Source organism: Capricornis sumatraensis, chromosome X (assembly GCF_032405125.1).
Source record: "Capricornis sumatraensis isolate serow.1 chromosome X, serow.2, whole genome shotgun sequence".
NCBI classification, from domain to species: domain Eukaryota; kingdom Metazoa; phylum Chordata; class Mammalia; order Artiodactyla; family Bovidae; genus Capricornis; species Capricornis sumatraensis.
Window position 1 is genome coordinate 41,627,508 of NC_091092.1, and position 16,906 is coordinate 41,644,413.

At 39.1% G+C, this 16,906-nt stretch overlaps 1 protein-coding gene across 3 annotated transcripts in view; it reads right to left on the bottom strand.

The window, feature by feature from the left end:
- GPC3 (glypican 3) overlaps positions 1-16,906 on the bottom strand; it is a 458,636-nt gene that overhangs the window by 415,440 nt on the left and 26,290 nt on the right. Inside the window, exon 2 of one of the 3 annotated variants that reach the window (XM_068962138.1) lies at positions 11,203-11,316. The exons of 1 other annotated variant lie outside the window; for it this stretch is intronic. In XM_068962138.1, the coding sequence (XP_068818239.1) occupies positions 11,203-11,316 (114 nt within the window). Of the gene's footprint in view, positions 1-11,154; positions 11,317-16,906 lie in introns of all 3 variants that reach the window. One more of the 3 variants, XM_068962137.1, reaches the window with a different exon arrangement.

Consider the following 16,906-nt stretch of genomic DNA (forward strand, 5'->3'; position numbering starts at 1 on the left):
TGGTTATGTGGCCTTGGACAGATTGCTTAATGGCTCCGAACTCCAGCTTCCATGTCTGTGAAATGGGGATAATAATACCTAGCCATATCTCTACCATAAGGAAGATTAATCAAACCTAGCACACAGGCTTTCAGTAAACTTAGTTAACCTTGCTTCTCCTTCATGTAAGTGACCCAGACGAGTTCAAATGTCTAACCTCACAAATGTCTAACCAGCTATCCAGAGGCCTCTGACCTTCAAGAAGGCTTAAGTTATGCAAGTATACACTATCTTCCCCTCCCATCAAAATACAAACAAAAGCCTTCAAGGTTATATTTGAAATAATATGTGTATCATTTAAGCCTCTTCTTCCACTATCACCCATCTCAACCATCTGGCAGAGATTGCCACAAAGAACATACTTTGTTTTTCTACTAATGATTACTTTGATGCATGAGATAGCTTAATTGTTTTTCCTCTGATTTTTTTAAGCTGGCATTTAGAGAGGGAGAATTCTGGTCATAATTTTTTTTAAGAAAAAGGTTTTCCTAATAAACAACTCTCTCCAGAATATGTACCACAAAACAATGCTCAACTGCTGATTTATCTGATAGGCCAGTGTGTCTGTTTCAAATGTTAATTGCTAGAAAGAGTACTGTTTTTCCAGTCCCCAAGGAATACGAGTGTGGACAGAAGGCTTTGGGTTTTCTCCCACCTACTGCTCTGTTGGACAGGAACAGGCACTTTGGCCTCACTGAATGAGTTTCTTTAGCTACCCTTCATGGGCTGGGCATGTGGGAGTAAACATGCATACTACTTCAAAGAATAGTTCCAGGGCCCATTTTCCCAGCTGGGAAGGTGGGAAGGATGCCCAGAATCCATGCTCCAGGCCGAGACTGGTGGCAGGCAACATTTCACCACCCTCCCAGGGCCTTTCCAGCTACCAGAGCACAGACTTCAGTGCAATTCTAGACCGAGATTATATCCTAGTAAATGGTCAGAAAGGTCTCAAATCCACAGGGGAAAAAAGGCAATGCTGATAGCAGTACTATAAACAGGAACTCATTGAGACTAATGGTCAGTGTCAAAGATAACTGCATAACAACAACAATAATCCTTTAAACTTTTCAAAGCATTTTTATATACATTACCTCTTTTGGTCCTCAAAAGCTCTGGCAAGTTGGTAGATCGGGTGTTATCACACACATAAGAAAACAAATTCAGACACTTTAAATTACTTACCAATTTTTACACAGCTACTGTCAGAATAGGAAATAGAACATATTTTTGATTCATCTAAGGCTAACATCAATTAGGCAAAATCCAAAGGCTATATTGAAAGCCTAAGAAAGCTATTGATACATTTGACTGGAAGTGTTTTTAAAGCACCATAAAAAATGAATATTGAATTAACAAATCAGTAAAATCAATATAACATATAAAATGGGTTATCATCCTGAATATATAAAGAGCTCTTAAAAATCAATAAGAAAAGGGCATTTCAATAAGAACAATGAATAGCTAAATTTTTTAAAAGATGAAAAATATTAATGAGAAAAATCACAAAATAAAAAGTACAAATGATCACCAAAGTTTCCTGATAAGAAAAGAGTACTATTTCTTCACCTAAACTGGGGTTAATCTAAAAGGGCAAATGGTCAGGAAAATGGACGTTCATACATTGCTAGCAAGAGTGAGAAGAGATACAACTTGATGGAAATCAAATAGGCAATAAATGTGAGAAACTTTAAAAACTGCATAAGCCCCTGACCCAGCAATTCCAGTTCCAGGAATTTATCCTAAGGAAATAAAGATATGCATAAATACTTACTTACACGGACATTATTTTACTATGGTCTACTGAAAGCAACCTAAATCTCTAACAATAGAGAGAGTTGGATTAATAACATGAGAAAATAGCATGACTAAGTACTAGGTAACCTCTAAATATTCTATTACTATTATATTATACAAATATTTATATGGAAAGATGGTTATATTGCATTGCTTGAAAGAGCAGTGTGATCCATTTTTTAAATATATACATACCCATACCTGTACAATACTGAACAAAAGTATGTTAAATTATATACTAAAACATTAATAGTAGTTATCCTCTGGGGGATAGAATGTGGGTCATTTTATTTCCTACTGTTTCATTTCTTTGTGGTTTTTTTTTTCATTTTATCTAATAAACATGTATATTCATTTGTATACTAAAGACTTATTTAAAAAAAAGAATATTCTCAAGCAAAGTTTGCTGTATTACTTTAAAGTGCCCACAGTAATCAAGAATGACATATAAGAGTGTATCTGGAAAAGGTGATCGATGCCACCATTCTTGTTATTCTTGGTCACAAGATGTACATCTTTGGCTTTGCACTTTGTTCACAGTTCTCTGTGAACAGGTTAGGCTGGAGGAAAAGACCAGCCAGGGAATGGTGAGGCTAGATGCAGAGGCTGAGGCTCAGGTAAACATAAGACATTCCATCTCAATGGGAAAGCATCAATCCACTATCTAGACTTTTAAGATCTTACATCTGAGTAGACTTCAAAACCTAGGAATAAATGCTGTAGGCAATAGCTTATACTTTTCTGTCCATCTGGTCATCGTGGTAGTGATTACAGAGGAAGTGGAAGAGACAGTAACCTGCTTCTATTAATATTACTTATTTTAATTGTGTGTATATGTGTATGTTTCTGAAACATTTACTGAGTGTCCGCTATCTCATTGGGGGATACAGGGTTGAGGTAGAATACACATCAGCCCCACCTTCAGAGAGGTTATTCTCTAGTAAAGGAGATTCATGTTAATAAAATAACCATCATATATCACTATCAACTTGGTAAGTGCTAGAAAGAACATAGGATCCCAGGAGAGGGAATACAGTAGAACTTAGTCTAATCTGATAATTACATTTCAGTTAATCAAGTCCAGTACTAATGCTAAAGAACTTCAACCAAAGGAGGGAAGCAAGATAAACATCCTTATTTCATCATTTTTGTTCTCTTTCCTCTCCTAATCAACCCGATGAAATCAGAGTCTGCCATTACTACTTAGATTGAGAGGCTACATTAACTCATTCAGACCACTAGGGGACTATGGAGAAAACATATACTCTTTTTAGTCTTAAGTATACACATACACACAGAGAAAGAATGAAAACACACAGAAACGCTATTTTCTGAAGACATAGTTTTCTCTGAATGACAAGATTATGAGTGGGTATATTAGAGCATTGTATATTAATTAAATGATATTATAACATGAAAAGCATTTTTAATGTATATGTGCCAGGTATGTGACATTCAATACTGCAAAGCAGGTATTATATTTCATACACAATTATGCTTATAAATGTATGAGAAGGAATAACAAAAACAATGGCTACCATGCATTTGGTTCCTATAGACCAGCACAGAGCTGAGTTCTTCCATCCTCACTGGATTTAACCCTCTTTAATTCATGGCTCAGAGAGAAATGACTTGCCCTTGGTTACAAAGAGAGGAGGTAGGAGAGCTGGGACTTAGATCCCAGTCTACCTGAAGCCAAAGCGCATGCCCGTCTCATTACACCCCCACCTCCTGCTTCTTGCCTAGGTGTTTTGCCCTTTCCAAATGGATAACTACTTTCCAAAGGGCTAGCTAGAAGTCCAGAAAGACTTGTACCTAGTAGGCAATTAATAATGTTTAAAGTTTAGTTTAAATTTACAGAAAGATGTGTACTGATTTACCTAACTCCCTCACTGGCCCTTCTCTTTGATCAAGAGCCACATCTGTCTGGAGAATTCATACAGGCAATCTCTTCCAAGAATCTCTGCCCTCTGGTTGAAATTAATCTCTTCCAACCCCACAGCCCCATACAGAGGTGAATTTCCTATGAAGTTAATGAAACAAACTACAGGGACCCGCACTTGCAAGCCTCCTTCTAGAAGAACCACAGGCATTTTGTTTTTGTACATTTGTCTCCTTTTTCTAAGAGGGCCTTCAAATTCTGTAACCTTTGAGCCTTAAAAAACCTGGATCCACTCCTAACCACTGTAGAGAAACCTGCTAACATTTTCCTTACTGAATTTCTCATAGGATGCCGTGTACCCAAATTACTCACGTACAAAAGTCTTGGTTTCTGAAATTTGAGCTATTTGAAAGTAGGCATGAAGTAGTTTTTATCTTTGAATTCCCTATACCTGCCTGCCTTCAGACATGCTAGATATTTGCTCAACAAATGTTACTTAGTTAAATATAATAGAATTCCCATGCAAGAAAGCTAGACCTGGGGAGATTGTCCTTGACCATGAAACAAAATACCCAGTGGCTATAAAACACATGGTGATTAAGGGCACAGGCTCTGGAGCTGTATGTCCAGGGTTCAACTCCTGTCTGCTCCATTTATTTATTGGCTATGCAACTTTAGACAAGTTACTTAATCTCTCTAAGCCTCTACTTCCTCAGCAATGAAATGAGGCTAATAATAAATAGTACCAACTTTGCGGGTTCGTGCGAGGTCTAAAAGAGATAATATAAGTAAAACACTGTAGAACAGGAAATTTTTCATTCATCTGTCACTGACTTAAATACATATTCAGACAGGAGGTTTGTGATTCTTACTGCAAGCCTTCAATTTCCCTCCTCCACACCAGCCCCACATCTCCTCCCTCTGCCACCTAGACTCATTCAAACCCAGCCCAAGTGATCCCAGAGCCTGCCATCTTGAACTCACACTCCACTGCTGAACTGAGAAGCAAGGGAGGAGACTAAAGACATGAAACCCAGTTCAGCTTTTGCAGGTGGCCTGGATGTGAGCTGATGGAGCCTGAAACTAAAATCAGAGAAACAGAGCTACAAGGCAATGGTATGTGATTAATGACATGACTGAGACCTAGGGAAGGCAAAGGGGAACAGAATGTGGGGAAAAGATGGAAGTATGAAAGAAGAAGCAAGACCTGATGACTGAATGAAAGAGCAGACAGCAAAAGGAGGGAGTACCACGGTGTGCAGCAGCCCCTGGAAGCATCTCACAGTCAATAGAAGGAAAGGTATTTTTCATTTCTGTGATACCACTCCCAGCTTAAAGGCAAATTGTTTGTACCTCCACTCAATTGACAGGAGAATTCAAATCTCTGGAACATATGCTTCATTACTCCGCTATCAGGTAGTACAACTCAGTGAGACAGAAAGAGGAGGAGGAACATATGTTTTCAGAAAGTAAACAAATCCCAGTAGGGGAGGGGAGGGAGTAATCACTCCAAGCAAAAGTGGTATTTTTCCTGGAAGCTTCTAGAGGGCAGGGATAATTTCCTTTAATTTGCTTTGTCAGGCCCACTAGTGAGAAGGTGGGCAGTGATGAAGGCAGCTCCAGGGGGGAATTCAGAACCAAGGGGCACAGGCTGGGGTAAAAGGTTAATCTTGCATAATCTCCTCACCCCACTATTGGCCCAAGAACAGTCCCCACCTGCCCACTGATTCATATTTCTAAGCTCCTTTTATTAAACGGTTTTCAGTCTAATGACTGACTTCTAAATCAATAGAGGACACAGGAAAGGTTTACAACTCTACCCACACCCCCCCGCCCCCCAGAACTGTCTCTGGCTCTGCTACAGCCACGGAATTTTGAAACTGAATTAAATCCAAAAAATTCTTAGTTTAAAACCAAAATAACTTTAAACGCCCAGTTTCCAATTGTTTTTCCAATAGTACTAATAATTAATCACATTTTTTTTTAAACTTTATAACCAAAATATCTCTTTGAGTCAACACCATAAAAGTTCACTAATTAAAGCCAGCATCTTCTGGCCTCTGATGAGAAATTCACCCTTTTATAATGGGATTACTAGAGCTTTGCTGTACAGATGAGTGGTTTGATTAATAATTTACATTTTTGAGGATATATAACCTCACTCATGGTCATGGTCTGCGTTCCTAAAATTCTCCGATTCAGTTTAATGTTATTACATTTGGTCCTGGCAAATGAATTATGTCCTGATTAGACATCAGTGTAATTATTCTCTCCTGTATGTTGTTTTTGAAAAAGAAAGGGTTGTGACAAAATGGCCCGCAGTTTGTGCTGAGGACTCACTGCAGCTCAGCATGGGGAGGAGAACTGTCAGACTAGGCAGCAGGAAAAAATGTGTGAAATGGAGAAAAATTGCTCAGTACTCACTTAAAACCCCCACCAGATTATAAAAACTAAATTAACAAATGATTGAATCTCAAAAACATGTTTATCAACATTCAAGCAATTATTTAGTCACATATTAACTGTGAAGGAAAAAAGCTTTGCTTGAATAATGTCCCTAAACAGTTATTTCAAGCAGAATAACTGGAGAAATTGCTCTGAGCTGATGGAAAAGGGTGTTCTAACCAAGGACAATTTTATTTAGGGGGGAGTGGGAGAGACAGGAATCTGACAGGAAAAAAAAAAAAAGAGCAGATGGAAATGGAAAATAAGGGAGCAGAGAAAGAAAAGAAGCGCAAAGCACTGCCCCCGCGCCATTCATCTCTTCCATGGAGAGCAGGTAGGAGAAAGCCTTCCAACACTGGATGAAGACAGCGCTTTTCTTCCTCTCTGCCCTGGTAGAATGGACCAGAAAATGCAATGAAAACATGACCTGAACACAACAATGCCTTTGTGATCTAGCCTCTCATTTGTGTGTAAAATACACCAGGTAGGGGCCTTCTGAGAAGATTTCAGAAGCTTAAAAAAGGATTGCTCAAGGAAGTATTGGCATTTCAAACAACACAGCTTCATATCTATGAATGCATAAAATAAACCTCTCTTTCAAAGGGCCCTTTGCCTAAGTGCTGTTTCACCTGTGCACTGGAGTTGCTTCAGCATCACCTACACTTGGCAAAAGTTGCTAAATTACATCAGGAACTCCAGCTTTATCTAGGTTACTGTCTGCAATGGTAATGCATCATTTATCTGGCCCATGTGGGGTGAAGCAGCCACAAAAATGAACTGTCTAGATAATATTGCATGTATATAGTGTTTTACAGTTTTCAAGACATTTTCGCATATATTACTTCTACTCCTGATGGAAGCAGGACTGTAATTATTGTCTCCATTTTGCAGATAAGAAACTTGAGGCTATTAGAGTCTAAGTAACCACTCAAAGTCATAAAGCCCATAAACATAGAACCAGAATTTAGATTGTTCTGACTCCAAGTCCAGCGTGTCCTCCTTTGCCTTTCAGCACCAAAAATATTTTTAGCCATTCAAAATGGAAATATTCAGGGGAAAAAAATGAACATAACTTGATCTTTCCTTATCAATTCATAGCCATCACTAGGGACAATAGTTGTTGGATCTACTATAACCTAGGGGCTATGAGGCACGTAGCAATATAACCCTCTATAAGATGCTCCCAGCTGCCACATTCAATGAGTGCTTGAGTCACTTTTATGTCCTCTACTCTTACTGTCACTCGTTAACTTCTTGCTCCTCATATGTACTTTCCTCTGGTAGTCTTTCAAAAAAACGCTTCTAGTTAACTGTTTATCTACTAGTGACTAGAAAACTAGAAAATCAAGTTTGTAAAGACTGTGCATGAATGCAGAAGAGTAGTAGGCTCTGAACAAGGACCCAGGAGCTCTCAGATGAGTCAACTACATAACCAGGAGCTTCATTTTAGGTGCACAGAGATGTTTTCTGCTTACCCACCATTTCTCCTCTCTGATAGAGAGACTTCCAGTTGTGAGAGAGGCAACTTCCAGAAAAGCAAAGTGTTGCTACATTCTGAAGAGTATTCTCACTCCAAGTCAGTGGAAACTTGGGGAAGACTGGAATCCTCTAACATACAGGAAAAACCTGGACACACCCCAAATATTTCCTGATGCTGTGTGTGTGCTAAGTCACTTCAGCTGTGTCCAACTCTTTATGACCCCATGGACTGCATCCTGCCAGGTTCCTCAGTCCATGGGATTCTCCATGCAAGACTACTAGAGTGGGTCGCCATGCCCTCCTCCAGGGGATCTTCCCGTACAAGTTTAAAATGCTACAAAGAAAGCAGAACTCAAGGCTTGAAGATAGATAGGTGGTGGAGAAATGATGAAAAATTCAGAATTCTATCCCATTTTTCTTCTCAAGGACCACAAATCCTACAACCTCTTAATTTTGTTTTACCTCAAGCACACTAAGAACAAGGAAAACCATGTCACATGATGGCTTGGAAAAAGCTGGGCATCATTGAGTTTCCTCATCTGTAAAATGGAGACAATTACAGTATGAACTTCATAGGGCTGCTGGGAAAATTGAATGAGAGATAATTATGTAAAAGTAAGCATCATATAGTAGACACTTAAACTGTTACTATCGCTACTATTATTATCATTATCATCATCATCCTCCTCATTATTAGGTAGTGGAGAAGAAAAAAAGAAAAGGAAATCTACTTTAAGTGAAGGGGTTTTTCAAAAAGAATTAATTAAGCAGAAACAAAAAACGATTGTGCTGCCCCATTTTACTTAGCACATCAAAGTAAATTAAATTTAGGAAACGAGGCAATGCAAAGATTGAAAATAAAGGACAACTTTTTTAATGCTTCAATCATTATCAAAACAACATTAGCAGTAGAGCATTCCAACCACTGTAGCAAAGGGCCCCAGGCTCATTTATGAGGGCAAAGGCTTCCTGCAAAAGAAGACATAAACTCCAAATCGAGGCAGTAAGGATTGCTCGTGGAACTGTGCACATATTTGCAGAACGCACTCACTACTTAATACCCCCAATGTGGACTAGTGAAGGAATCCTAAAGACATTGTGGATGTAGGCCAAGATCAAGATGCGCCTTCTTCAACTTCATGTGGTGAAAACAGCTCACATCAAATTTCACAGGAGTGAAGTATTGGAGCAATTTTCTCAATAAATTGTTCTACCAGAATCTTGGGGACGGGGTGTATTTTAGAGAAAAAGCAACTGTGCTCCCAATTTAAATTAATTGGAATACTAAGTAGTTATAAGAAAAAAAAGGAAGATACTCTTTTTCTCAGTAATTAATAATACATCATCTTGTAGCAGTCCCTGATTGTAGTCTTGTGTCTCCAAAGAAGGGGACAATCGTACAAAAAGGATTTGGGGCAATGTCTCTACAAGCATAGTATAATTGCCTTGAGGTCTAGGACCATGTTTTATTTTTTTCTTTTGGGTTTGTTTTTTTTTAAGAAAAAATAAAAAATAAAAAAATAAAACATAAATAAATAAAAATAAAAGAAAGAAAAAATAAGCAGGAAAGGAGTAAGAAGACAGAATGAAATATACCAAATGAGTCCGCATGGTGGCAAGGCACCAGCCTTGAGAAGGTGGCAGCAGTAATGAGTTTACACATCAGTTGTCTCCAGGTACCTTGGCTAGGGTTGTCCTGCCTGTCCCCACAATTTGAGAAATGGTGTGTGTGTGTGTGTGTGTGTGTGTGTGTGTGTGTGAGAGAGAGAGAGAGAGAGAGGACAGCTAATAAATAGGTATTGTCCCCCCCAACATCTATTCACATGACAAATGTTCAACTTCCATTCTAAAGCAGCCGTGGTTGGAAGTTAATCCAAAATCTTGTCAAAACTTTCTCTCCTACTCTTGTGCTGTTCCAGAAGTAGAAAACATGCAAAATGCAGAACTGGATGGAGATATGAATACTGGCATGCAAGGTCCTCAGATGGGCAGCTGGCATCAGCTTACTCCGCACTACAATACCAGTGTGATCACGCCACCACCTCGCTCCAGCCAGGAAAAGGTAGCAAGATAACATCTGTGAGCTTGGTTTCTCCGGGAATGAAACAAATCACAAATACTACATTCTAGAAAGGCACCTTGACACCCCACAGAGTAAGATTCAGCCTTACTTCAACTCGATTGTCAGTGTCACAACACTTCTTATCACCCCACTTTCACCCAACGGATCAGCTCCAAAACTAATCTGAGAAGTACATGAATGGTACATGTATTTTTAAAATGAGCTTAAATTATTCATTCTTTTGCCAAATTGTTAGTCTCAACAAACTCTTCACGAGTCTGACTGCATAAATAGCTTTAACAAATACTTCAAGCTTCTGTATTATACTTCATATAATCAGCCCAATGTCCCCTGAGGCTTTGATCCAAGGAACTGTTGTGAATGTATGTTTTATTAGCTAATTTGAATAATTTTCGTAGCTAATTCTAAGTATTTCGTTACAATAGACAAAATAAGCTATAATCAGCCCACCTTACAATTCAAACAGGTTAATTCTTATAAAGGTACCATAAATCAAAAGATTTTGAATGTCAAGTAGTCAGAAATGGTTTTTTTTCACCTGACCCCAATTCTCTCCTTGTGGGACAAGAAGGCAGCTCATTCCATCTGCTTAAGGAAGGATAGAAGAAACCTCCAATATCCATAATTAACTTTCCTTCACAGAAAGTGGTGTAATGAAGCAGCTAAAAGCAAACGCTTGGCGAGTCAGGCTGTCTAGGTTCAAATCCTACTTTCCCCATTTATTAGTTGTGTGACCTTGGGCAAGTTACTTAACCACTCTGTGCCTTGAGTTTCCATCCATAAAATGGGGAAACTAATAATACTGCTTACTTCAAAGGGTTTCCTGTGAGGATCAAATGAGTTAATATATGTAAAACACCTCCAAGATTACCTAGCACGTAGCACTACACACATATTTGCTATCACCACTATCGCTCCTAGCTATCCTTTATACACACACATAGTAAGCACTGAGACTCAGAAAGAGAGGAAAGATAGCCACTCACACAGATGAGAAAATGTGGAGCCATTAAGCCAGTTTCTCCCTCTTAAATGAAAATAGTCCCAGTGGTCAGAAAGAGTTTGTGCATGTTCCACAAATATCCAACTAACTTGTGCAGAAGTAAACTTTTTTGTGTTTTAAACAAGTTTAATGGGATGGTGGAGAAAAAGTACCATTTACTCTTTCTTCAGATATTTACATCCTTTCCATACAGGTAAACAGGATGTCCATGGACAATGATTTTTAACAATACCCACCTTCCCAAAGATTGTAATGTGGCTTCTCTAAAAACCATGTTTTTCCTTTACCAGAATCTCTCACTGGGAGGTTTTTATATCAAGCATTAATACTGGAATGGTAATTTCTAAATTATACTTAGCATGTGAAAAGCCCAGTGCCCAAAGAATGATGCCATTGCACAGCACATCTCAAACGATGCCCAGAACTCACCTTGGAAAACTGCAGCATTCTGAATAATTAAGAACTTGAGCTCCATACTTGCAGACTGAAGCAGTTGTTCCATGTTCAATCGTGCTGTTAGTTGATACTTCTCTTCCATCTTTCTTGAGCAGCATGTTGGACCCTTGGGGAGACACACTTGCAAATCTGATCCTGAAACAAATAAGTTTTTCATGTTTCAGTAAGCAGAATGTCACACACACAAGGCAAATACAGCAAAACAATGCATTTCTTTTAAAATACGGTAAAATCTTGATTATTTAAAATTACAGTTTAAATAATCCCTGATTTCTCCCAGTTATCCTTATGACTGAATCTTTTTGAATAACCATGAGAACTTATTGCCTAGGTTTGACTCATAAATTCTGCATAAACTAATTTATAGCACAAAGTATACATCATTGAACACCAATATTTAATTTGCCTGTTAAAAGATCAGTCTTCACTCCTACAATTTCTTTTTCATGACTATAATTTATGAATGAGAACACAACCAGGAAGCAATTTTCAAACTTCCAGTTATGATTTCCAGGTGAAATGTATGTCTGGCCAATCCCATGCTGCTAACATTAGCGTACAGACAATCACCAAAATGCCTTACAACCCCAACAATTCTAGCTCTATCACAAATGCCAAACTCTTGTTCCTCTGAATTTCTGAGCCACCTCTTCACCACCTCCCAAAGGATGCAGAATGCTTTTTTATTTTTGTATCTTGATAAAGATTTTCCAAATGAATCATCTTCTCGATTATTCCAAAATTAGGGAATCAGAACCTTTCCTTCTCAGTCCTTATTCAATGTGACACTTTGCAGTCCTCACAGCAAACCAATCCCTATTTAAAATTCTCCCCATCCCTTGCTTTAGTGAACCTACTCTGAGCCCACACATCCCCATACACCCACATACACCCCGCTACTGCTATGGCTATTCTTATCTGTCTTTTCTTGCTTCCTATTCTTCTGCCTAACACATAAATGTTGTTGACTCCCTTTCTTATTCTCCATCTCTCTCAACCCTGATGATCTGATATAACTCCTATGACTGCTTAACTCTCTAATCCTGACTTTACCTCTCTTCTCAGCTCCTAAATCCCACATTTTCAAGCTACTCTATGGGAATCTCAAATTCAGCATACCCCAAACTGAATTCAATATATCCTAGAAGCACAAACACAAAGTCTCCTGTATTCTGTATCTCAGTTAACAATTACCATCTACCAAGTTTCTCAATGATAAAAACCGCTTTTGCTGCTTTCTGCTCTTCACTGGTGACTCAACACATTCCTGTATCCCTGGAAGTCATCAGTATGTGAAAGAAAATTGAAGCCATGGAAGTAAGAGTCGTTCAACAAATGTTTTATTGGGTATCCACTATGTGCCAAGCACTGTGGATATACAGCAGTCCTGTAACAACCCTGCCCCTGTGGAGCTTATATTCTGGGAGACAACAAACTGCATATGTAAGGTCAAGTAGTGATAAACGCTACAGATTAAAAAAAAAAAAAACTAAGTAAAGGGAAAACAAACTGTGGTATATACATACAATGGAATACTACTCAGTCATAAAAAGAAATAAACTATTGATACATGTCACCACACGGATGAACCCCTAAAACAATATGTTAGGTGAAAGAAACCTGATTTTAATATTACCTACTGTATGGTGATAGCAGCCCTGAAATTAAAAGACACTTACTCCTTGGAAGGAAAGTTATGACCAACCTAGATAGCATATTCAAAAGCAGACATTACTTTGCCAACGAAGGTCCGTCTAGTTAAGGCTATGGTTTTTCCAATGGTCATGTATGGATGTGAGAGTTGAACTGTGAAGAAAGCTGAGGGCCGAAGAATTGATGCTTTTGAACTGCAGTGTTTGGAGAAGACTCTTGAGAGTCCCTTGGACCGCAAGAAGATCCATCCAGTCCATCCTAAAGGAGATCAGTCCTAGGTGTTCATTGGAAGGACTGATGCTAAATGTGAAACTCCAATATTTTGGCCACCTCATGCAAAAAGTTGACTCATTGGAAAAGACTGATGCTGGGAGGGATTGGGGGCAGGAGAAGGGGATGACAGAGGATGAGATGGCTGGATGGCATCACCGACTCAATGGACATGAGTTTGGGTAAACTCCGGGAGTTTGTGATGGACAGGGAGGCCTGGCGTGCTGTGATTCATGGGGTCGCAAAGAGTTGGACATGACTGAGCGACTGAACTGAACTGTATGGTTCCATCTAGAAAGTGAACATTCATAGTGACAGAAAGCAGTTCAGTGGTTGTTGGGAGAGACGGAGGGCAAGGAGAGGGTGAGAGTGAGGAAATTTGGGAGAGTGATTGGTTTGTTCGTTATTTTGATTGTGATGACTGTTTCATGGCTGTAGGCTTATGTCAAATTGTCAAAGGGTACCCTGAAAATATTTGTGGTATGTCAATTAAACTTCAATAAAGCTGCTGACTTTTTTAATGTTTAAGAAACAAACTAAGGGACATAGGGAATGTAGTGGCTGCAGGGATGACTCTATTTATATAGGGTAATCAGGGATGGTTTCTTTCACAAGGTGATGTTTGAGGAGAAGCGAGAAACAGGAGGGAGTCCCATGATTGAATATCCTCTACCAGTACTAGCAAATATTAGGGCTCAATGAATATTTAAGTCTAATCCCCTTCTTCTGTAATTCCTGTTTTACTCAAACTTTCCCTTCAATAAGCATTTGTTGAGCTCCTTCTGTAGTGGCCATAACATGGGCATCTCAGACCTCCTGCTGCAGGGTGTATAACTGACTAACGACCCCAGCTGCTGCACTCTGCATTCACTGCCATGTTATACCTATGCCACAATCCTTAGGGGCTGCTCCCAGCCAATGTCTGAGCATGGCAAAGGTGCTGACAGGCATTTTGGCTTGAGGACTCCCCAGCGACCTTGACAAAACTTCCTTAAAACTGCCCTGCAGTTTACATTCTTTCTACTCAATCCTCCTTCCTTCCCTCTCTCCTCTACAGGGGTCAGATCTACACCACAGTCAAATGGCTTCTCCAGCATCCTTCAATTCCCTGATCATTTCCTTCCCCAGTGTTTCCCCCAATAAATTTCTTGCACATCTAGTTGACATCTGCTTCTCAGAGGACCCAGGCTAACACCTCTTCTATGTGCCAAGCACTGTGCTACATAGGTACAGCTTTCAACAAGAGAAATGTGGACTGTCTAAAGGGGTTAAGAGAGGAATACCTAGTGCATATAAATGAGTGCAATAAAGCAACATCATTAGCTAGGTTGACAAAACATGTATATGGGATATCCCCCAGAGTGGGGACACCCCCAAAGTTCTATGAAGTGGTTGGCAAAGTAACCTAAGTACATGTGTGTTCAGTCATGTTCAACTCTTTGCAAACCCATGGGTTGTAGCCCACCAGGCTCCTCTGTCCATGGGATTCTCCAGGCAAGAATACTGGAGTGGGTTGCCATTCCCTTCTCCAGGGGATCTCCCCAACCCAGGGATCGAACCCATGTCTCTGGCATCTCCTGCATTGGCAGGCCAGTTCTTTACCATTGTGCCACCTGGGAAGCCCTGGCAAAGTAAAGTTTCATAATAAACATCAAATCTTACTGAAGTGAGGCTAGAAAGCATATTCAGACTTTTTTAATATTTATTTTTTATTTAGCTACGCTGGGTCTTAATTGCTGCACGCAGGATCTTCCATCTTCATTGCAGCATGCGGGATCTAGTTCTCTGACGAGGGATTCAACCTGGGCCCCCTGCATTGGGAGTGCAGAGTCTTAGCCACTGGACCACCAAGGAAGTCCTCATATGCAGACATTTTAGACAGCTTCTCCCCACCTGAGGTGGTGTTTTCGGTGGAGGGGATTAATTAGCCATAAATTATCAGAAAATTGATTATTACAATGTCTCATTTCCCTATGAATTCCAGTTAATCATGGCCTTAATGTATGTGCCCAAGTTTTGTTAATTTAGGAATGAAATTAATCAAGTTCAACCTCACATGACATCACTGTTGGAGTTCACAGTATTGACTCCAACCTCCCCACTTTCCCCTCCTCAAGGGAGCTGCGGACAAAAGTAGTGAAGGAGAGCACAGATAACATGTATCACCGAACCTAATCCAGCACTGCGATTTATAGTACTGGATGGAAAGGTGATATTTAATGTGTCAAAATACAATTTGGGGTCTGGAGACGCAGAGTTCAGATTTATCTCCTATAAATGTCAATCTCATATACAAGCCTTAAACCAATTTTAAATAGGGCCTAAGCTCAAAGGCTTTATTATTATCTTCAGGAAAAAAGAAAAAAAAAAACAGAGCTCTCTAGCTCATGGTGTTCTTTCTATATGAAGTTACAAAATGTAATGCTTTTCTAAAAGCAGAAACTGATGCAGTTTACTGGACCAAGAAAGGAAAGAGTCCCCTTGGGGACATGTGGTTAATCTAGAGTTAAACAAGGGTGGTTGAGACTGATGTGTAGATATGAAAAATCCTACATAGCAGGCAATTTCCGTATACCAAGTTCCTGTCCATTTAGCAAGGTTTAATTTATTTTCTTAGTAAGTTGATACCTAAGTAATGTGTGTTCAAAATACCTTTATTTGCACACACTCTTAAAATTAAACGTTATAGATAAACTCTTTGTGTTTCTAAACTGGTGTTTCATCACTGGTGAAGATTTCCAGTTTTCAAGAATGGTGGAGTTTATTTGGAAGGGTGGCTGTTAGTACTGCTTTTCTCCCACCAGCTCTAACCAGTGGGAGTCATAAAATAATAGGGCTCATAATTTTTCTTTGTAAAGTGCCCTGAGCGCCTTACTATAAGGTAACAAACTGCCATTCAATGTACCAACAGAAGCCCAGGAATGGCTCTTTAAGTTACCATGACCCCAGTTTGGTTTGCCTTAATATGATAATTCACAAAGTAACTTAGAGCAGCATAGGGGTAACTGTTCCCTGAGTTGATCAAGTCTCATCATTGTACAGACTCCCACTACCTCAAGAATTTGTTTAGCCAAAATCTTTAAAGAACTAAAATCTTAAATGAGAAGTTATGGGAAAATATGTCAGATGTCATGAAGAAAGGTACTTATTATATCCAAATGTAAAAAATGTATATATGGCAATATTTATCCTCCCTCCAACTTATCACTGCCTGGTTAATCAATAAACCAGTACAATTGATCTGGGGGCTAAGAGTGAGCTATAGATTTGAGGAAATAAAACATCTCTAAACTGAAAAGAATTCAGGATTTCCAAACCACGAAGGAGAGAAATAAATGCCAAAGGGAAAAACATTTTCTTTTAAGTAAATTTCATATAACGCACAGGCCAGGTTAAAATAAGCCTCAGCACATGATAGCAGAAGGAACAGTGGGCCAGGAGAGCTAGACATACCTAAATTAAATGACAACAATGAAATATAACCATTTTAATGCATGAACAAGCACAGGAAAGAAACAAGACAGAAAGAATGCACAAAACAGAAAGAAATACAGAAAGAGTTTAAAGAGGAATCCTCATCAACAAAACAAAGAATTACTCTGAAAACCAAATGCCAAGTGGGATGAATAAAAAGTAAAGCCCAGGGCAGATGACTAAGGAGGCACACTGAGAACTGGTACACACTTGTGTGAATAAAAGCAGAAAGGCCAATTCAAAATAAGATGCAACCTACAAAAGACATAGTAAGTAGCAAAGCATTCTTTAAGTATGTCAGGAACAAAAGAAGGTTAAGGGGAAAGTG